This window comes from Drosophila novamexicana, unplaced genomic scaffold (genome assembly GCF_003285875.2).
Source record: "Drosophila novamexicana strain 15010-1031.04,08,12 unplaced genomic scaffold, DnovRS2.1 tig00000689-arrow-pilon, whole genome shotgun sequence".
Taxonomy (NCBI): Eukaryota; Metazoa; Arthropoda; class Insecta; order Diptera; family Drosophilidae; genus Drosophila; species Drosophila novamexicana.
In genome coordinates, this window is record NW_020824818.1 from 143,075 (window position 1) to 164,677 (window position 21,603).

The 21,603-nt window shown below is 38.6% G+C and overlaps 3 protein-coding genes and 1 long non-coding RNA gene across 9 annotated transcripts; 3 read left to right on the plus strand and 1 right to left on the minus strand.

The window, feature by feature from the left end:
- The first annotated feature begins 57 nt into the window (after positions 1-57).
- Positions 58-8,384, plus strand: LOC115763175 (importin subunit beta). Of its 5 annotated transcripts, none has more exons than XM_030705629.1 (9): positions 58-500; positions 616-802; positions 1,150-1,391; positions 1,904-2,932; positions 3,200-4,126; positions 4,194-4,650; positions 5,556-5,699; positions 6,771-6,922; positions 6,991-8,384. In XM_030705629.1, the coding sequence occupies exons 2-6, from the start codon at positions 745-747 to the stop codon at positions 4,590-4,592; spliced, it is 2,655 nt and encodes an 884-aa protein (XP_030561489.1). In that variant the 5' UTR covers positions 58-500; positions 616-744; the 3' UTR covers positions 4,593-4,650; positions 5,556-5,699; positions 6,771-6,922; positions 6,991-8,384. The 5 variants fall into 5 exon arrangements, with proteins under 5 accessions (XP_030561489.1, XP_030561491.1, XP_030561492.1 ...); XM_030705631.1 differs by having other exon boundaries at positions 58-496; XM_030705632.1 differs by lacking the exon at positions 5,556-5,699.
- Positions 8,385-8,425: 41 nt separating this feature from the next.
- On the minus strand, positions 8,426-9,845 carry LOC115763178 (alpha-methylacyl-CoA racemase). Its single transcript, XM_030705636.1, has 2 exons — positions 9,512-9,845; positions 8,426-9,457 (listed from the first exon to the last, which is right to left on the minus strand). Exons 1-2 carry the CDS (start codon positions 9,617-9,619, stop codon positions 8,438-8,440), a joined length of 1,128 nt encoding a protein of 375 aa, XP_030561496.1. The 5' UTR covers positions 9,620-9,845; the 3' UTR covers positions 8,426-8,437.
- Positions 9,846-11,738: 1,893 nt separating this feature from the next.
- On the plus strand, positions 11,739-13,884 carry LOC115763090. The gene has a single exon (XM_030705528.1). The coding sequence runs from the start codon at positions 11,767-11,769 to the stop codon at positions 13,717-13,719; it is 1,953 nt and encodes a 650-aa protein (XP_030561388.1). The 5' UTR covers positions 11,739-11,766; the 3' UTR covers positions 13,720-13,884.
- A 2,869-nt stretch (positions 13,885-16,753) lies between these two features.
- Positions 16,754-21,376, plus strand: LOC115763062. 2 transcript variants are annotated; one of them, XR_004017851.1, is made up of 5 exons: positions 16,754-16,845; positions 17,415-17,548; positions 19,241-19,509; positions 20,870-20,962; positions 21,028-21,376. It is a non-coding gene; the product is annotated as an uncharacterized LOC115763062 (long non-coding RNA). The 2 variants fall into 2 exon arrangements; XR_004017852.1 differs by lacking the exons at positions 16,754-16,845; positions 17,415-17,548 and adding an exon at positions 18,952-19,047.
- The last annotated feature ends 227 nt before the right edge of the window (positions 21,377-21,603 follow it).

Here is a 21,603-nt window from a genome sequence, read left to right on the forward strand (position 1 = left end):
TAGTCGGCCTGCCAACCTGGGCAACAGGCAACAGAGTTGATTTTTTAGTCAAATTTCTTTTTCGATAAAACTTTTATTTAAAAGTAAAATCTGTGCGAATAAATGTATCCGTTCAATAAAAATGTAGTTTGTTTAAAATCGGGTAAACTTCTTTAAGTGTTTCTTATTGACGCGCATCAACTTCAAACTCAACTGACAGCTATGCCCAATCCGCGGGTTGCCACCTTGCAGAAAGATCGACGCGCAGCATTTTTCCATGTGGAGTCGAGAATTATTCAGAGCCGGCCTGCTTCTCTTTCTTTAACAATTCACGTTTTATCGAACATAAAAATTCTTGTTCCAAGTTAATTGCAGCTAAGCAAATTTAAGTTATATATATAATCAATTTGAGCGACAGTCGCTCTGGTCCCGCTTTTTTTGACAGTTGAAATAGCCAAAATCGAAATAGCAACACAGCATCAGCAACGCGCAGACAAAGGGGAAACAGACACGCATAGTGAGTAAGTATAAAAGCGAAAAAATCAATTATAGGACGAGACGAATATAACCAAAGTGTGTATGTCGTATCGTCAATCTTACAAAGCATATTTTCATTTTCGTTTACCTATTTGCCAGCTGCTCGGTATTGTCTATATTTACACATACATACGCACCATAGAAAGCTAAGCGATTACGAAAAATTTCCACACATTCGCGCCCTAACAGCTACGGCATTTACACGAAATCGAAAGTAAGAGCGCAAAAATGACTTCAGACATAACACGCCAACTAATTGTTATCTTGGAGAAGACGGTCTCACCAGGTGAGTGATAAAAACCCTTTAAGCATGCTTCTACATTCAATTTCATTCGATGCAAGCACCTATAAAAAGCACCTAAGTTTTGTCGCTCAGGGCCAACCAGAAAGCCATTTTGTTATAGGCTTTGCTGCGGCGCAACGTCGGCGGCAGTGACGCGTATGTTGCGCAGGGTTGCAACGTAGCATAAGCGTATGTTCAGTTGCTATACACAACAATTGCACACATATATATGTGCATGACAAATATATATATAATATTTGTACATGTACACGTTTATTTTACTATATAGAAAAGAAAACATATTGTATACTGCTAAGAAACATAACCTCAAATTTGTTCACTCCTCGCAGACAAAAATGAACTGCTCTCGGCAAAGAACTTCCTGGAACAGGCTGCCGCCAGCAACCTGCCGGAGTTTCTCAAAGCACTGTCTAAAATCCTTGTGGATACAACAAACAGCGCCGTGGCGCGCATGGCAGCTGGCCTTCAATTAAAGAATCACTTGACGAGCAAGGACGAGCAGATCAGTCAACAGTATCAGGAGCGCTGGCATCAGTTTCCCGAGGAAACGCGAGAGCTAATCAAAAATAATGTACGTACGGATTATGCATGTCATTCCAGCTATATTGATTTCTAAACCATTCATGAGTATATTACAATTTTGTCATAAGATGTCTTACGTGTTGAGGGAGACATTTTCGATCCCATAGTGTATATAATTTTGATTATTATCAATAGCCAAGTTGATATAGCCATGTCTGTCTGTCTGTCTTCTACGCAAACTTATCTTAATATAAAGCTAACCTTCCATAGTCCAAATCAGCCGGAAGAACAGTTCTATTAGCGTTGATGTCGACATTTCGATATTGTTCAAATTATCATAAGGAACAATTTTATAACAAATGAATAACCCTTTACACTGGAATATGTATTTACGAGCTACAGGATCATTCTCACACATATGAGAACCATAAGCGAAGATTCTACAAAGCGTGCCGCAGATAGCCGTCCTTTCTTATTTCCATGTGATATTCATTTTGGTTTAGTTAACATTATCTGCATATGTGCCACACATTAATTTGAATCAATTTTTTGTCGCCGCAGATACTTGTCGCCTTAGGCACTGAGAATACGCGACCGTCTTGCGCGGCCCAATGCGTTGCTTATGTGGCTGTTATTGAGTTGCCCATCAATCGCTGGGGCATACTCATACAGACTCTGGTCAACAAAGTTGTTCATGAGGGCTCCAGCGAAATGCACCGAGAGGCTGCGCTTGAGGCAATCGGTTACATTTGCCAGGATATCCAATATGGCGTACTTGAAAACCAGTCCAATCAGGTGCTTACGGCCATCATACATGGAATGCGCAAGCAAGAGCCCAGCAACCATGTCAGATTGGCTGCAACGACGGCGCTGCACAACTCTCTCGAGTTTACCAAAGCCAATTTTGAGAAGGATATGGAACGAAACTTCATCATGGAGGTGGTGTGTGAGGCCACGCAGTGCACAGACACACAGATTTGTGTTGCTGCCTTGCAGTGCTTAGTAAAGATCATGTCACTGTACTACCAATTTATGGAGCCCTACATGGCTCAGGCACTATTCCCTATAACCTTGGAGGCCATGAAGTCGGACAATGATGCAATCGCTCTCCAGGGCATTGAATTCTGGTCGAATGTGAGCGATGAGGAAATCGATCTTGCCATCGAGAGCCAAGAGGCCACCGACCAGGGTCGTGCACCACCGCGTGTCTCTAAGCATTATGCACGAGGAGCTCTTCAGTTCTTGACGCCGGTCCTGGTTGAGAAGCTCACCAATCAAGATGAATGCGACGATGAAGACTCCTGGAGTCCGGCCAAGGCTTCCTCAGTATGTCTGATGCTGTTAGCCACCTGCTGCGAGGACGAAATTGTGCCGCATGTCTTGCCGTTCATCAAGGATAATATCGAATCACCCAATTGGCGCTATCGCGATGCTGCAGTCATGACTTTTGGCTCAGTACTCAATGGATTGGAAATTAACACGCTGAAACCACTTGTTGAGCAGGCGATGCCCACTCTGATACGCCTAATGTACGATTCCAGCGTCATAGTTCGCGACACCACGGCTTGGACTTTTGGCCGTATATGCGACGTAAGTACCGAACAACGTCACGATATCGAATCACTTTTGATCAATAACCGATCATGTGACAAAACTATAATTAGTTTGTTGCATTGCTTTTCACGCACAAAATATGGCAAACACTTTTCGCAGAATGTGATTACTAGTATACAATAATTTTTATTACTACAATATGAGGCTACCATCGCTCCAATTTGAGATAGTCGATATTTCCACTCATTTAATTCTCTTTTTAATAACATAATTACCTTTAAACCTACACCTCTTGCATTTTAGATTATTCCAGAAGCAGCCATCAACAAAACATATTTACAAACTTTGCTCGAGTGCTTCGTCAAGAGTCTTAAGTCGGAGCCGCGCGTGGCCGCGAATGTGTGCTGGGCTTTTATTGGTTTGTCAGATGCCGCCTACGAAGCTGCCGTCACCAATGAAGGCGACACACCTGAATCATATGCATTGTCGCCTTACTTTGAGTTTATTATCACTCAGCTGTTGGAAGCCACAGATCGGTCAGATGGTGCTCAGGCCAATTTGCGGAGTGCTGCCTACGAGGCCTTAATGAACATGATTAAGAATTCACCTCTGGATTGCTATTTGGTCGTGCAGCACACCACCATTGTCATCTTGGAACGTCTAAACCAGGTTATGCAGATGGAGAACCACATCAGCAACCACAGCGATCGCCGTCACTTCAATGACCTGCAGTCTTTGCTCTGTGCTACGCTGCAGAGCGTGTTGCGGAAGGTGCGCGAGGAGGATGCTCCACAGATTTCGGATGCTATTATGACTGCACTCCTCACCATGTTTAGTTCAAGCGCAGGCAAATCAGGTGGTGTTCAAGAGGATGCCTTTTTGGCTGTCTCCACGCTGGTCGAGCTACTGGGCTTCCAATTTGTCAAATACATGCCAGCCTTTAAAGATTTCCTAATCATGGGACTAAAGAATCATCAAGAATACCAGGTTTGCTGTGCATCCGTTGGACTAACTGGTGACATTTGTCGCGCCCTAAAGCATCTAATGGTGCCCTACTGCGATGAAATAATGTCCGTACTAATGAACGATCTGTCCGAGCCGAACCTTCATCGCAGCGTAAAGCCACAAATTCTATCTGCTTTTGGGGACATGGCGTTGAGCATTGGGAGCGAGTTTCTCAAGTATTTGAATGTAGTTTTGGACATGTTAAGGGCAGCTTCCAATTTGCAGGTAATATTGATCATAAACTGTCCAGTGTTTGACTGCGATTACATAATATACGTCTTTTTCTGCACAGGTGGATTCCACCAACTCTGACATGAGCGAATACATCAATGAACTACGGGAGAGTGTTCTAGAGGCCTACACCGGTATCATTCAAGGTCTTAAGGGAGTTGAGCAAACGGCCAATCCGGATGTATTTCACATGGAACCTCATCTGGTACACATTATTGGCTTTATAAAGCGCATTGCACAAGAGGGTGAAGTCTCGGATTTGATGATGGCAAGTGTAGCCGGCTTCATTGGGGATTTGTGCACCTCTTTCGGTCCACGTCTCTATCCTCTGCTGGATGATGTGATCATCACTCAGTTCCTGGCTGAAGGCAAGCGTTCAAAGGGCCAACGTACCAAATTGTTATGCACATGGGCGGTCAAGGAGATCAAGAAGATTAACAGTCAGGTTATAGCCCAGTAATTTGGTCTTTTAGTTGTTAATATGTTCCCACCCCCAATGTATGTACGCAGCCAAACTGGTGAGTAACCTGCAGCAATTATTGCATTTAACATTCATTTTGCTATTTACACATTTTATTACAGTCCAGTCCGAATTCGAAAATTCTATCTGCAAGTTTGTTTGTCCGATTTATTGTTGCTGTGCGACGCCTAAAATTTAAGACAATTTTGTTTGTAAATTTAATTATAAGCCAAATCCTGCTATGATTACGATATTTATATTGTTATTTTTGTGTGAGACCATTAGTAAATTCGATATTTCCTAAGAAGCGTTATCAAAGTCCCATTACCAATTACATAGACTTTCTTTATAAGCATTATGACAACTTTACCATTTAAGCAGCCTGTTAGCACAACGATTCCTGTTATGACAAACAGAACCCGATTTTATACATTGAAAAAACAAAAAACTAAAAAAAAAAACTACAAAAAAACAACAACAAAAAAACAAGAGTGCAAACAAAAAAAGTTATTCAAAATAATGTCCATGTCTCTATTGAGTTGTTAAAGTAAGAACAAAATCGGTAACAATATATATAATATAACATAAAAACCAGTACACCTAAAACTAACTAAAATACATAGCAATATTGGATAAAATTGTCTTATGGCTGCAAACATACATTTATAAGAATTATCAATGTAAAAAATCCAAAAGAAAATTGAATAAGCTGTGGAAATGAAACTCTTAGTTATATATAGAGAAGCATGTATGTTCACGTGCAACTATGAGTTTCGCTCACACAAACGCTTATATGCGTATGTATATGTGTATGTATGTATGTATGTGAGTGTGCATGTGTGTGGGTGTGTGTATGAGTGAGTGTGCTTATGTGTGCGACTGCGATTAAATGTAATACTTGTGAGCAGTGTGTGAAAAATGTATATGAATGCTTTATTAATTACTACCAATCTCCACGTCTAGTTGCAGTGTGAATCTGAGGTATGTGGATGTCTGAACTGAAACTATATATGGTTTGTGATTGAAGTGCTATATAGGAGAGAACCCACTCCTTATATGAAACTTCAAATGCGCGCGTGTGTGGCGTGTTGTGTGATATTACTAAATGTAAGTTTTTTCTAGAGATCAGTAAGCGAACTTCAAACATAAAACGAATGACTTTAGCTGTAAGCAAATTTCAAAGTGGACGATGTACCAAAATTAAATTGATAAACACCAAAAATAAGAAAAGATTTTAAACGGACGCCAATTCAAAATACAAACTGAATAAATCCCAATCCAATTAATGAAAAATATAGTAGGGGAGAACCCACAAAACAAACAATTATTTTTACAACATGAAATTGTCATTGATTCAATATTCATAGTAGCGCCTAATAATTTGCAATTAATTTTAAATACAAAAACAATATGCAAAAATATGAAACAAAACGAATACAGTAACAACCAAACAACTACCTGCAGCGTCATATTGTATTGTATATATATATAGTTAGACAAACTAACTAACAACTAAACTAAACTAACGAAAACGGACCAGGGTAACACTACAGTACTTCACTTTACATACATATATACATTACATAGAAATAAAAAGACAACATATAGGACTGTTTAGGACATAACAAAAAACACGACGCTTGTTTATTAAAATGATTGAAACCATTTTTATCTTTCGTCACACTCACATGTACATACTTATAAGGACTATACAAGAACGAAATCAATTCGGACAAACGAACATTTACACTCTATACGAAGAACATAATTAAAACAAGATGAAATCCGACCAAAATTAAATGTTAACAAGGAATCCCGTTTAAAATCTTTTGAGAATTCTCTGCACCCTTTCAAAATGTAAGGATATCTTTCGGGAACCTTAAAGAAAAAAAAATTCCGAAATATATTCGAAAACGAAATTTAGTTTCTGCTTTGACAAAGCTAATGCCATTTGATTTAGTTGCGAATCTTATTTGTTTAAGTACATATAAAAAGTGTATTAGCCCACATTCACGATTGGCATTAGATTAAATCTATAATTATCACACAGCCGTCCAAAAGTCAAAGTTCAGTTTATTTTTTTTTTGCTTCTTTCCAAATAATGCATACATCCATTTATATTTGAATACACAACAGCTTATACACTCACAATTTGAATTGCCAAAATAATTATATTAGTATTACTACCTTCAAATGTGACTTCGGATGGCGGATGATTTGTTAATGTAACTCTGCCGCTTCAATCCCCGGATTAAACATCGTGTATGAGAACTATGTTTGAGAGCTAACATACCAATGGAACTTGGAGGCTTATTGGATACTATGTGAACGTAAGTACAGAAATAATATTCGAAAAAAAACTAAAATGAATTAAACATCTTTAACATCTTTATTCCAGGCGTAATTTTTGATGATTGATGAACTTGTGCGCTAGTGTGATGATAATGATGATGATTAAATATGACAAATGATATATTGTAAATTTAAGCGTGTCTGAAAGTGATGCAGAGAAATTTTCTGAATGAAACATTACGAATCCCTTGAGAGCTGATCTTGCACAAATTTTACGCATGTAGATAAATATTGTAAACGAAGTCTGCTAACTAATGCATATGTATTCCTGTGTGCGATACTTTGACTGATATATTGTGTGTATGTGAGTTTGTATGTGTGCGGTGAGTGTGTGTATGTGTGTGTGAGTGGGTGACTGTTAACATCATTCCAGGTTCACAAAATGAATTAAAAACTAAAAAATGTAATGAAATTGTTGTCGGTCTGATTTTGTTATTACATTATTTAGCATAACTTACTACAAGATAATATATAGGTTATGCTTAACAAACAATCGGTTGACACAGGAGCATTAGGGACACTCCTTAGCGTGTCCAGTGCATTTAACCGGAAGCGTGATGTGAGTGTGAGGGCGTCATTTATTGAGTGATTGCAGCATATGCACGTATGTATGAATATATATATTATAGATGTATGGATGGATGTGTGTGCGTGTGAGTGTGTGTGTGTGTGAGAATCATTGAGTAAAGCACCACGCGCAGCGCAGAGCAATGTAAAGAAATTGTATTTTGCAATGGAAAGCAAAACGATTGCTAGTGTTAAAAGTTTAGATGAAAACGAAAAATGACATTGATTGAGATAAAAACAAATTGAAAACGAAACATATGGTACTGATTTTATACTGAGAACTGAGACTTTCTACTTATACAATACATAAATACTTACAACTACATAAGGACTATCATTAATTACTTTACGCGGGACGTACGATACAAACTAACGGCAAAATAGTCAAATTTACGCAACACCAACATATTAATTAATAAATGTATGTATGCCAATTGTGTGTACACATACATATAATGAATGTACGCATATATGCGGCTAAAAGGTTACGCTGACGCGCGGTGCTTTAGAAAATCAAATTATGAGTAAAAAAACAAAAACTTTAGTGTGTATCTCTTTTTTATTTAATTTACTTAAAGCGTGTACGAGTTATTTAGCATGCGTGAAGAGTGTGCGTCATGAATGCAATCCGAAAATAAACTACTCGTGTTCTGTTTAAGTTGTTCATTAATCAAATGGCTTGCAAAGCCATACTCTGATTTTTCGAACAGCGTAGATGAGAAACTAATTTGTTAAGGTTGCACCTAATGTAGGGTTACTCGTCCGCTTTAACGAAAAGTATGTATAAAATGCGGCTTAAAAATAAGCAATGTATGACTGATAGTTTGTACGTGATGGAATAAGAAATGTAATTGTGTTTGTGTGCAAGGAAAAAATAAAAGTATTTTGAATGCAAGAAAACAAAAGATCACTTTTTATTTTGAATCCTACAGTTTGTGGTTAATCGGCAACGACAGCACGCCTTCCTCTTGCAGTCGACGCAGTTGCTCAGGCTTTATGTTCAGCTCATCCAGCAGGGACTGCACCTCCATTTGCACATCTCGGCGTAATTTACCGGGCGTACGGCTTAAACGGGGAGCTGGACGGGGCGCCAGAATGTCGCCGACTCGCTCAAATGACTGGCGTTCGGCGTTGTGACCATGCTCCTGGACTTTCTGCCAATCCACTACGGGATAGACACACGCGTCTACATCTTCAAATATCGCTGACCATTCGGCTTGGGATTTTGTCAGAAATATATCCGTTAAAAGCTGCCTGCCAAGGATTTGGTGTTCTTCTCCGTACTGGGACAGCTCCTGTGGCAATTGCAAGCGATCCTTAAGCAGCTCGAAGAACTGAGGCTCTAATGCGGCCACGGACATGAAAAGTCCATCTTTTGTTTTATAGGTGTCATAGAAATAGGCGCCGCCATCCAGCAGATTGACTCCACGCTGTTGACTCTGATTCCATATGCTGAGCTCCCTGGACATAAATAACCAGCTGGCCACGTATGCAGCGCCGTCCACCATCGCTGCATCCACCACCTGGCCAAGACCTGACCTATGGCGCTCCAGCAATGCCACACATATGCCCAATGCACACATAACGCTTCCGCCTGCAAAATCAGCCAAGAGATTGATGGGCGCCGTTGGCTTCTCATGCTCCCGGCCCAGCATCGATAGCACGCCAGATACTGCTGCATAATTGAGATCATGGCCAGCCCGAGCTGCTAGGCGGCCTTTCTGTCCAAATCCCGTTAAGCGCGCATAGATTAAGCGCGGATTATCTGTGCAAAGTTGTCCAGGGCCCAAATTAAGCTTCTCCATGACTCCGGGACGAAATGGTTCAACTATCACGTCATATTTCTTGGCCAATTGCTGTACAAGCCGCTGCCCCGCAGCCTTTTTTAAGTCAACGGCCAGAGAGCGTTTACCATGATACAGTACATCCAAGGGATTGTCTAGTACCTAAAGATAATCTCAGTGCTTTTATACTGGCTAACAAGTCTACTTCGCATTTACCTTGTCAATGCGCGTAACGCTGGCGCCAAAATCGGCGAGTATTTTGCCACACAATGGGCCTGGAGCAAGTCCCACAAACTCTAAAACCTTAACGCCTCTTAACGGCATCAGGAAAAGCTTAGACTGAAACAAAATGATGCACTTTGGCCGATAGGAATACCAGCGCGCGCGGGCCCAAAGTACATATCAACTTTGTGTGTTCATCAACAGGCCAAAGATAACATCTGGTATTAAAATACCATAATAAAGCATGTTAACAGAGGCATGCAAGAGGTGTGTGTGTGTGTGTGTGTGTGTTAATGGTAATGTTAATGTTAAGCCCGCTCAAAGCTCTACAAACTGTTTATGTTGTGTTCATAATTTGCATTAAAAATATTCACAGTAAGCAAACTAAAGGTGAAATTAAATAGAGATGAGCGATATTTACGCAACCGTTACAAGTATTTTAAATGTAGCTAGTTACTTCTGCTATCAATTTAAAACACATCAAGATGAGGTATTGAGACATTAGAAGATTCCAAACTGGAAGAGTATCGCTATTAAAATTTAATATTAGAATCCTTTGTTGATTCGTGCATTTTGGGGCATTATCTGTTAGGAAATATAAATGTAGGTAATACATTTAAATCAATATTCACTGCTAATCAGCCAGTCAGTCTATGAAAATTTAAAAACAGTCCTTTCTTAATTTATTATTTATTGAAAACTGAATAAAAACTCAGAAACATAGTTTTGTCATAATTTTACAATTATTTAAAAGTAAATATATTTGACATTTAAAAATAATTCGTTTGCTGTGTTCCCGCCCATTGCTGTTCAAAATTGTTCAACACTAAATCCAAGCAGTGATTCAGCTTTGGTAGGAACTAAAAGTTCGATAGACCCTTTGAATGAACATGATTACAATTAAATATGTTTTTTTTTTTTTTAAATTTGTCTGGTTAAAACTTAAACTTTATAATAAAAAAATGTAGTTACAATCTGGGATAGCATGCATTATTCCTGAGAAAATGTATCAAGGTGCTTATCAAGCAATCCCCTATCGGCCCCAGAGAGTATTTGGCGAATTTCAAGCTTGATGATATTTCTGATATGGGGTGGGTATCTTTTCAGCCTATATTCCAAATATTTCAGATATTGAGCAGTTTCATCGCCACAAACATTTTCGATGGAATTATCCGGCTGTGGTGAGCCCTCTTTGTCATCCAGACACTCATTTTCAGTGTGTCCTCGGTTGCTATTCTCCATTGTTGAAATTTTTCTTCTGAAAATCGGTCAAATTAATGATTAACGAGAATTCTTCTTGGGTTCTTGAATTATAGTTTCTTACAGTACTTTTTCCACAACACAGCGAACATTTATTTCAGTGAGAGTAAAATGAAATTGATTAAAGCGCAAAAGCCTACTTTTTTTGTATGAAAAAATTTTAGTTGTGCGTTCGATTAAAACGCACAAGCCTACTGATTAAATGAAAAATGAAATAGATGTCCATTATTATTAATGATTTAACACGTTTAGAAAATAAAAAAAATAAATGTTTTGTACACTAAACCTATTTAAGATGGGTAAAGATATATACTACTATAGTGATAGCAGTAGTATATATACTACTAGTGATAGTAGGAATCATAGTAGATAGGAATTCTTGTTCCGCATAAATCTGTCTGTCCTTCTGTTCGTATGTATGAATGCTTCGGTCAGAGAACTAATCATTGGCTCGTGAGCTAAAGGGAAGCAACCCACTGTTGATGGAAAACATCCCCATAATGTTATTAAGATTGGCTTCCCTTCAGAATAATTATTCCCAAAACATCAAGTATCGCCAAAAGTTATTAAGGTATTAGTTCGCACTGATGAGATGGAATATATTTTTATTTTATTTGTAATTTAATTATTTAATTATTTATTTTAAATGCTATATATATCCCTTATCCCACTCTTGCTTGTTTGTTTTGGATCTGTTTGAGGTTTTGTGCGTATTATATATACAAAATGATTCATTTAAGCTGGGGAACGCCGACTACCCTAATAAGAGAGCGATTGTTAGAAAAGCTTGCGCTCACTTCGCATGAGCGCAAATCTTTAAGGTCAAGGCGGCACAGTGGAACATCTGCTATCAAGTGTTTAGAGAACTGCGCAATCTACCCCAGCCCTCTGTTCTCCACAGTATTGCCAGCTTATCAGCTGCGAGCTGCCTCCAGCTTAGACTTAGAATCGACTTGGCGTAGTTCTCGCGAAAAAAGCCAAGCGAACGGATGGGCAAAATGCTCTGGCAATGGCAGCTGCCAGTGCTGCTGGCAGCCATGCGGCTGGTACATGCGGAAACAGCGACCACTGCAGATGGGAGCAACAGGGAATCCGAGTCGGCACTGTTTTTTACTCGATTGTACAAGCGCAATCTGCAGCAGATGGTGGAGCTGAGAAATGTGAGCGCCGAGCCGTGTGAGGATTTCTATGCGCATGCGTGTGGCAACTTTGGACAGCTGGCACTGGCTCCGGATCCAGATGATGCAGTGCCTCCATTTTTGTATAACATGCAGGATCGCATGGAATTCTTTCAATTGCAACATGCCAACTTTCAAACGTTGCCGGGTAAACTGTTGGCACAACTCTACGTGGAGTGCAAGGCGCGGGGGGAGCAGCGTGTATTGAGCCGCCAGCCAGCTGCCACACACTGGGAGCGCATGCTGCAGCAGCTGCCGTTTTTGGCTGCTCATGGAGAGACTCTGTCGAGCTGGCCCTTTCTGCGACATCAATGGCAACGCAGGCAGCTGGCTGAAGAGCTCAATTGGATACATTTGGCAGCGCAGCTGGCGGCGCACGGTCTGCCCACCTTACTGCACGTATACTTTGCCGAGCACACCATCTATGTGGCGCCCATGCAGGAGCAGCCCTGTCCCAGCCTGCGCGGGTTTCAGGAGAGCATGTCGACCGTGCTGGCCGGACGTCATCCGCAGGTGGCGCATATTGTGGCGCACGAGTTGCGTGTGCTGTGCCGTGGCATGCGCGGCGAGCTGCCGCTGGTCAGCAGCTTGACCGAGCCCAACAGAGGAGCCCAGAGCACGACTTCAGCTGGACAGGAGCAGCTGCAGCTGGATGACAACACAATGGATTACTTTCAGGCCTTCTTTGGACTGCTCAACTTCACGGAACAGCAGCTGGCAACGGCGCGCAAGCTGCCGCTGAATGTGGAGCGCATTACCCATGCCTGGCAGGTGCTGCGCCACACGGAACCGCGCATTGTCTACAACTATGTGCTGTGGCAGGCGCAGCAGCATTTGGCTTACGAGGATTGCTTTCAGCTGGCAGCGGAGTTTGAGCGTCTGCTCCATGCCGAGTACTGGCAATGGCATGTGCTGACCCCGCAGCTAACTCGGGATGTCGCCTTGGCCATGTACCAGTTGCACACCACACGCTTCCAGCAGCGCCGACGCGCCACTCTGAGCCGTCGCGACTGGTATGGACATCTGCTGCCTGCGGCCGTGGAGCGCCGCGAGCTGCAGGTATCACGCCTGCTGCAGCTCCACGCCCAACGCAATCTCAATATCAGCGAGTTGACGCTGCACTACGGCCAGGTGCGATTCAGGCCGGATTGCTTTTATGGCAATCTTCTAGAGCTGCGACGCGCGCAACTGCGGCACGCCTTTGAGTCGCCCTATGTGGATGAGGAGGATGAGCAGCAATCCGCCTATTTTCTGCGCCATTTTCTGCACTTTGTGCTGCTCTCACTGCATCGCCCCATGTACCATTACTATGCCACGCAGGGCTTGGAGCTGTGGCGTCAGTCGGGCCTGCTGCAGGACACCGATGGCTACTATACCGCACTGGACTGCCTGGAGCGGCAAACGCTGCAGCTTTACGATGCCCAACTGGCGGCCATCTATCGCCCACTTAGCTCTCATGAAGTGGCCGACGTCTTTCATTTCCATCGATCGTTCCAGGCCGCGCTCCGGGACTATCACTTCTGGTTGCAGGGCGAGCGTTTCACCTTTGCCGAGCAGTTTGTCCTGCAACACTTTGGATTGGATGAGCATCGTGTGCTCTTCTATGCGGTCGCTCAGCAGCTGTGCAATCGTCAGGATGAGATCTTTGCGGCGCAACTGAATCGTGGCTATATGAACCTGCCTGAGTTCCAGACCGCTTTCAAATGTGCGCCAGAGTCGCAAATGAATCCCCCCGCCAAGTGTATGATCAACAGATGCGAATAATGGAAAGTCATTAAGAATAGTTCCACATAATTATATTATATTACCCGATAAGTTGTAATGTGTTCTAGCTTAACATTAATCAAAATCAAGCAAAGCTTGAGAATTTCTTTCGATTAAATATTTAATTTAATATCCTCTATTAACAGTATTGAGTTGTGAAAGGATTAGTTGAGAACACACTCTATTCTACTCGATTAAACATTATTATGTATCACACTACTGTGCCGGAATCATTATTGCCGTTTTCCGCCGATCCTAAGAACTGACTAGTATCGGGTCTGTTACCTACAGATGATTACATTGCGCGTGCGCAGCTCGCTCTGTTAACGCTTAGCATAATGCATTTTGCAAGCAGTGCACGTATGTTAAGTTTACATCACCTGCCGATCCTAACGTAAGCAGTTCAAACGTTAAATATTTAGCTGTGGCGTGTAATAGTGTATGGCCGAAGCAGTGCATTCACCTTGTTGCTTTTGTAGTCAAGCAGTGCCAAACTTAAATTTAAAAATATTCTGTTAGGAAACTAGTGTCTATATGTTATTGAAAGTGTTTAAAGTCCCTAAAATCGTTTGTGAATAATTCGCAAGGTGATCAAAAACAGAATCGGAATTGCTTGAGGTAATTCCAATACGACAGTTGGCATAAAGTTTTAATAATATAATATAATAATTGAAAAACTCAGTTTAGATTTGCAATTCTTAATTGATTTGATTTGCAAACGTCTGTTTATTAAGTCTATGCGCTGTTCAGCTGATTTATTGTTTGTTTTTAGGCCCTATTTCCAGAGATAGAAGCTAATTTCTATAGTTTGCCAATTTATTATCGCTGCGTGTGGCTGCCAACGCCCACCATAGTTATTTTATTATAGCACATATACGATATATATAGATGTTTTATATATGAAAATATATATACATTTTTTATATACATTCGCCATTTTCAGGGGCACATAACCGCCATGGAATGTCAAGCAGAATGGGAACTAATAGATAGACATTAGCCCCAGAACGAGAGACATCTGGTACCACACCCTGGCCCCCCTCTTTCCCATCTATCCAATTCTTAGCATCCATTAAGTTATTTTTAGGTAAGTTCAACAATGTCGAACTTGTGAAAAGATTTAATAATTGACACGCGTTGCAATCAAATTTTGGAAGCCTTCCATATAAATGGAAAACAATTTTAAAGGCTTACAATTGTCAAGTTTAAAGAGTGTATATATTTAATAAGTGTAGCTTTTAGTGGCATAATTTATGGTAAATATGATTAATACTTTGAATTGATGAAATATATCCGCATGATCCATATGCAGGGTATATCTCTTACCGAGTAATTCCATATCGTCATTAGAGGAATAGTAAGATTTTAAGGTATTCATATTTCAATTGTAAGCTAAATTTTTAGCATTTTCACCATAGGGCTTGGCTCCATTGCATGCAAGTGAGTAAAACCCTATGTATGTATAAACGGATATAGAACTTAAATCGTGATATATAGTTTGTTTTTATATAAAACTGATCCTTAATATGCGGTACCATCCATTCTATATACCTCGCGATTGTTCTCTTTATTTTATTGATTTATTCTCCTTGTTCCTCTCCATGCAAGTTGTAGTAGAGGGATCCACACTCTGCAATATTTATTATTTCAAAGAGTCTAAGTGAAGTAAAAACCAGTCTCTCAGTTTTAAAACTATTAAACTATGCCTAGGTCCATTTTTCGGTTGCCGGATCGGACCTTAACATCAGCTGCTATAGAAATGATTGTTCGAAAATGTAATTCTTGCAGGAGACACATTTATGTTCATCAAGATTTTTGGGTCAAACTCGGCAGACATTAAGCAAATTTTATCTGATCTACCTTTTGTATGAAATATTTTCTGTTTTTCAAGATATTCACAAGCTTCACAATATTCACATATCCTCCAAACTGTAAGCCAAATGTCTGCATGTGTATTTAATCTTCGGCAGCTCAGAACCTTCCGTTTCTTCTTATTGTTTCTCAGTTGTTCCATGCCGAGGCAGCAATTTTCAATATTTTCAGCACAATTTCACGAGCATTGAACCATAAATATTTGCAGATTATTTTCAGTAATTGTTTAAGTCATTATGCACATTATTTCTATACTATATCATTTGTTGTATTGTTTTTTTTTTCCTTCAGAGTTCATGTCCACCATTTGCGCAGTGCATTTTCAAATTGAGTTAATGACAACTGTCAGGTACCGACTTTTGGAATAGAACCATGAATCTAAAAAATGCGCCAAGTTGTTTACGAAAGTGTAGGCGTTGCCTATACCTAATACTATATCGTCTCTAGTATATGCTGTTTGCGTATTTGTCAATTTTATTTAAGTTTTGAGCATCTTCGCAGCTAAAGTTCACAATTTATGCGTTGGCTCAGCAAATGGATTTTAATGACTCTTGACAACGTCATCTTTTAGACCTCTTCAATCTTGACTGTTTTTTTTCTAAATATGATTTGTCCAACACATTTTAAAGAAACGTCATCTTTCAGAGAATTTGGCTATGGTAGGTTCCTTTGCACCTAAATTTTGCGTAACAAAGCTCGTCGAAAAGTTGCTTGAATAAAACACTCGATAATGGTTTTTCTTGTATTTCAAAAATGGAACAAGCATGCATGGAAGATGTTTATATAATATAGTATATGAATTATTTTTAATAAAAAGCATTGTTATTGTTCTTCCATTTTTTTGTTTTTTGTTGTCGGCTGCGGCTGCTCGCAAACTGTCAAACCGGCAGCATACATTTATTTTATTTATTTTCGATGTGATTTCTTAAACTTTTAAGCAACATTTACTATTGGCATCTCATTTTGGCCAATGTGCTTTTTGGAGACCGAACCATAGTCCACATATTTTTCCACTTGCCAGTTGACAGCCAAAGTTTTTCTCTCGAGTGTCGTTGTTTTCGTAAATCTCTATGTGTGTGTGTGTGTATTTTTTCTATCTTATAGATACTTTCACAGCAATGTTTGGCGTCTCATAGTATTTCTTTTTGCGCAACCCAACAGCCAAGTGCGTGAATTGGTTTTAGTTGGGCCAAAGCCTTGCTGCAGTTAATACAACAGTCCGCAATAATAACTAAAGAAAAAAGAAAAGCCCAGGTAATCGATGGTCTTTCCAATTAGAGCATAAATGAATGTAGAGTAAAATTTTTGCATAATCTCAATTGAGATTAAGTGTGCCGTGCTCATAAATTTATCGAGAAATATTTGGAACCGTTCCAATCTATGAAACTGGAATTATTTTGCCACAAATTCTATACGTAGTTTTCATTGACTACATATAGACAGACATTTTGATTGCTTTAGCAAAAGAACAACAAAAATAGAGACAGCACAGAAAACCAATGCGAAACATCAAACAAATATACTCGTCTATGTGGAGCCTGTCGCCAGCTCGAGGTTCTTGATATGAATAACATTTTCATATGGTTTTTCATAAATTTCTAGTTGTATAATTTGAAAACAAAATGATATGTGTTTTTGAAATTTATGGGCGCATTTTTAATGTTTATATCACATAAAATTCTCACGCGCCAGCTAAAAGTAATAATTTTATAGCCTGACCTTTGCGAGGCTGTTCGAGTCGATAAAAACTATTCAATTGAATGCTAATATAATACTTAATTCATTTATTAATTGCTTTTATTTATTCCCAAAATCTACTTAAGACGCTTAAGCAAAGATGAGTGAAGCAAGTAACTTGATGACTACCTTCGGCATTTTGGCCATATTACTTTTCTTCCTTTGGATCATCTATGCAGTGTTGTAAAACAACACTGAACGGGTAGAGGCATGAGCAAAGGTGAGTTTGAATTTACTTAGAAGGTAAGCCAGGGCAGTAGTTGTTATAATAATAAACTCACAATTTGAAATATTTAATGTAATGCACGAACAGATGTACTTACATATATACAACTTAAAAGTGTTCGAGATACCAAATAGTCTGCAGCCTATTCGTAAACTATAAGGAATGAAATGAAGACTTTGAATAGAAATATCAAATACTATTCCTTTTTAAATAAGATGTGTCTGTTATAGTTCTAATGTTAAGAGTTAAGTTTCAAGACTACATTAATTAGTAGGAATTATAAAAACAAGAGTTAGGGGTGGTGCGTAAGTATTCATTTTGATTATTATATGCACTGTATTTCTGTTCATGGATCTTAAGAAATTCGATACATAAGTGCTTAAATGAAAAAGGAACGAATTTGTAAAGTTCAGATTGAAGTTAGATACATTCGTTACGAATTTACATCTTAATATCTTAAAGGCTTTATTATTTTTTTAAATATATACATTTTAAAATATTTTCCAATGAAACATCTAACCTATTAGATATATAGATGCCAAAGTCCGTATGCTGATAGGTGTCCATTTAAGTTATAGCACAGACCAAATGGATTTGCATAGAACTTATAGTCAATTTTCCAAATATACCTAAGATTCAATGAGCTGTGCATGTAGGGCACAGTCGGTGGTACGTGCCTCGATGAAATTATTTAAATATATTTTGGACATGTTTCAAAGACCAAATAAACATATGGCACAAGCAATTTCAAATATATTTAGCGGCCAAAGAAAATAAATATGAATTGCGATTTAGAATACAGCTGCCTGGAGAATGCTGACCGCACCGCATCGCACCGAACCACACCGAACCGAACCGAAGCGAAAAGCTGACCACAGGAAAAATAAACAAATAAATAAATAAATTCAAAAAACATATTTCAATAGCCGCACGAGGTCTAAGGCAATTTGCCACCGGCGAGCATGAATAATGGCCAAATTGAAAACAATTCACGAATTGATACGTTAGGTACGAGAAATAGAGCGAAACTGGGAGAACTTGGAGAAGTTGCTATGCTCGGGCTGCATGAGGCATGCATATGAGGCGCTTGCGCCGCCCACACGCATCCATGGAATCTAAACATGCTTATAGATATTGCGTATAATTCTGGCAATATTCGTACATATAAACGCGATGTGTGCCGCATCAAAATATGCGCAACAACTGGACAACCACATCCACAACCATCTCTGTTCCTCTAGATATTCAAATATATGTATATATATATATATATATTTATATAAGTATATTATATATATGCATATATCTGAATGTATGTGTATGGCAAATATATAGAACCATAATTCCAATGAGCTGACTGCGGTCTGCTGTCGGATTTTGATTCGTGATAAAAATTATAGGCCAGTTTGTGGAGAAGAACATTTTGGTGCGTTTCTCAGTTATTCCGTGTCATTTGCTTCGAACGGTTTGCCGATTCCTCAAAGCTCCCAAGTGTGTGTATCCAAAATTAAGTTGCATTTGGTGCTTAATTAATTTACAACTAAATTGACGAATTGACTTCAATTACAAACTAAAAGCAATAGTATAAAACTCTGTGAACCGAGTAGCACAAACCCAAAGACGGGGACATCTTCTATTCACTCTTGGCTAATTAAATATCTATAATTCTCTTTTTGTACAATGCAGCAACAACTAAAACAGCAACTCGAACAAAATGAATGAAGCCAGAAGTTTGTTTACCACCTTCATAATCCTGGCATTGTTGCTATTTTTGCTCTATGCCTTCTACGAAGCCGCTTTCTAAATCATGATTTGAATAGTTCAAGGATAATCTTACATGTTGAATTTTAATTCCAACAACAATATTTAAATATGTATGTTTAAAATCAAAATTACCTATGACTAGGATCTAAGTCGCTAGCATTTAATGGATTTCTATTAGTACCCTAAGTCAGGTGAGTCAAGCACACAGTATCTATCTACCTATATCTATATCTATATATGTATGTATCTATAAGTTAATTTTAATCTTAAAATCAAATTATTGCTGCTCATCGCAAATCAAAAAGTGGTTTCTTTTCATATATCTGAACAGTTTTAGCGAACATGCTGAGCATTTCTATGACATTAATTTATGAAATTAGCAAAGGAAAAATCTATGAAAAAAAAAATACCATGGTATACGTTGGATACATATATGTCTAAACCCCCATCCGGCTCTTCGCCTGATTATGCTTAGTTTTTTTTCTTTTTTGACAGCGGTGCCAAATCTTGCGACATTAGAGAAATCACTTTCCAAAAAGTTTTTGCTTTTTTAAGACGACATTTCGACATGGCCCTCTAAATATCTACCGCTCCATACGATTGCGTTATATATACAAATATATATATAAAACAACTTTTGAAATATTTTTGCAGCGTGTGAAATTTGTCAAATGAATTTGACGTGATATTTTGAGCGTTCATAATTTTCAAAATTCTTTTTTTATTTCTCATAGCGATTTGAATTTCTTTAGATTCTAATGCTCGCTGAGTACATTAAAATATGTATGAGTATAAAATAAATTATCGATCTGAATAGCATACACCTTTTCGATTCTTTTAGCTATTTTGTTATATAATTATAATTGGCAGTAGAAGATAGCTCGAAGGTATTCATAAAATCTGCAGAAGGAATCATATTGTACCCAATAAAGTATATACATATTCTTGATCAGTCTCAAAAGCCGATTCGCTAGATAGTCCTGCCCATATTTTTGTTTCTATGCAAACATGTGAGCCATATCTTATCATTAAGGGTCTACTTTACCATATTCTTATATGGGAAGAATCGAACGAAAATGTGCTATTCTATTTTTTAAAAAGTCTTCACTATTCTCTTTATAAATTAAATATTATTTTAGTATTTGATACTTATCTAGTAAGACCAAAATCCTTTCTTTATAATGTCCGCACGAAATAAGTTTTGACTAAAAATATCGAAAAGCAATGATTTTTTGCAACAAACAAATTTGTGGCTATTGTTTATGCGTTTTACCAATTGAATTTGAAAACAATAAAGATAAAAAGTACAAAAAATAAAAATAAAAACAATCTGCGCATATACCCAAAATTGAATTTCAATATCGGCTGCCAAAATGTTTTCAAGAGCCCCAATTTTATCCATTGAAACAAATGTAAACGTCTCCACATGAATATAAATATCATATATAATTTTGGTATTGCGAATGCGGGCAATAATCATTTTGAGAAATAAATAAAACTGGGCCAGCTGGTATTTAAAGAAAATTCTTATTCGATTCTTGCTTCCTGCAGATGACGTCAAAGCTGCAGGCAATAAACAGCTGCTCGGTTCGGGGCTCTCATAATTGGGATGAACTGCAACAGAGGAAGCGTGTGTGTGTGGCGGTAAGTTCCATAAGATTTAATTGCCCAATTCTATATCTGATATATGAACTATTTTTATCTCGCAGAGCTACGTTCGATTTGGCCAGCGTTACGGTCCATTTGGGGCGACGTGACATCCACAACGTGCTCGGACAGTCTTGGCGTCATCTGCTCTAATCATAAATATTAACTGGCAATTTTCGTTTCGCAATGGAATTCATCCAATTTACAATTTACAATTTACAATTTATAGACCATAATGTACAGTATAAGTGTGTTTAACAGCAACAACACATCAGCATAACAAGGCGCACATAGGAAAATTGTTTATTTCATTGTTTAACACTTTGCACATAATATGTAAGATCTTTATTTCTATTATTCTATTTGCATTTTCTTCGTAAATAACAACAAGACCAACAGCTACACAAGCAACAAGCAACAAACACCAAAATGCATTAATAACAACAACAAACAAAGCAGGAATAAAACAACAAAAAAAGCAAAGAATCAATAGTTTTTAATGGGATATACCATTCAGCATAGTTGGGCTGGAAAATGGTTACCTATTTAATAAAAAAAGAAAATGTCCGAAGCGGTTTTAAGCACTTTAGAGGTCCAGATATACGAAAACAATTCGGAGTTACCTTTAAAGCTGGTTC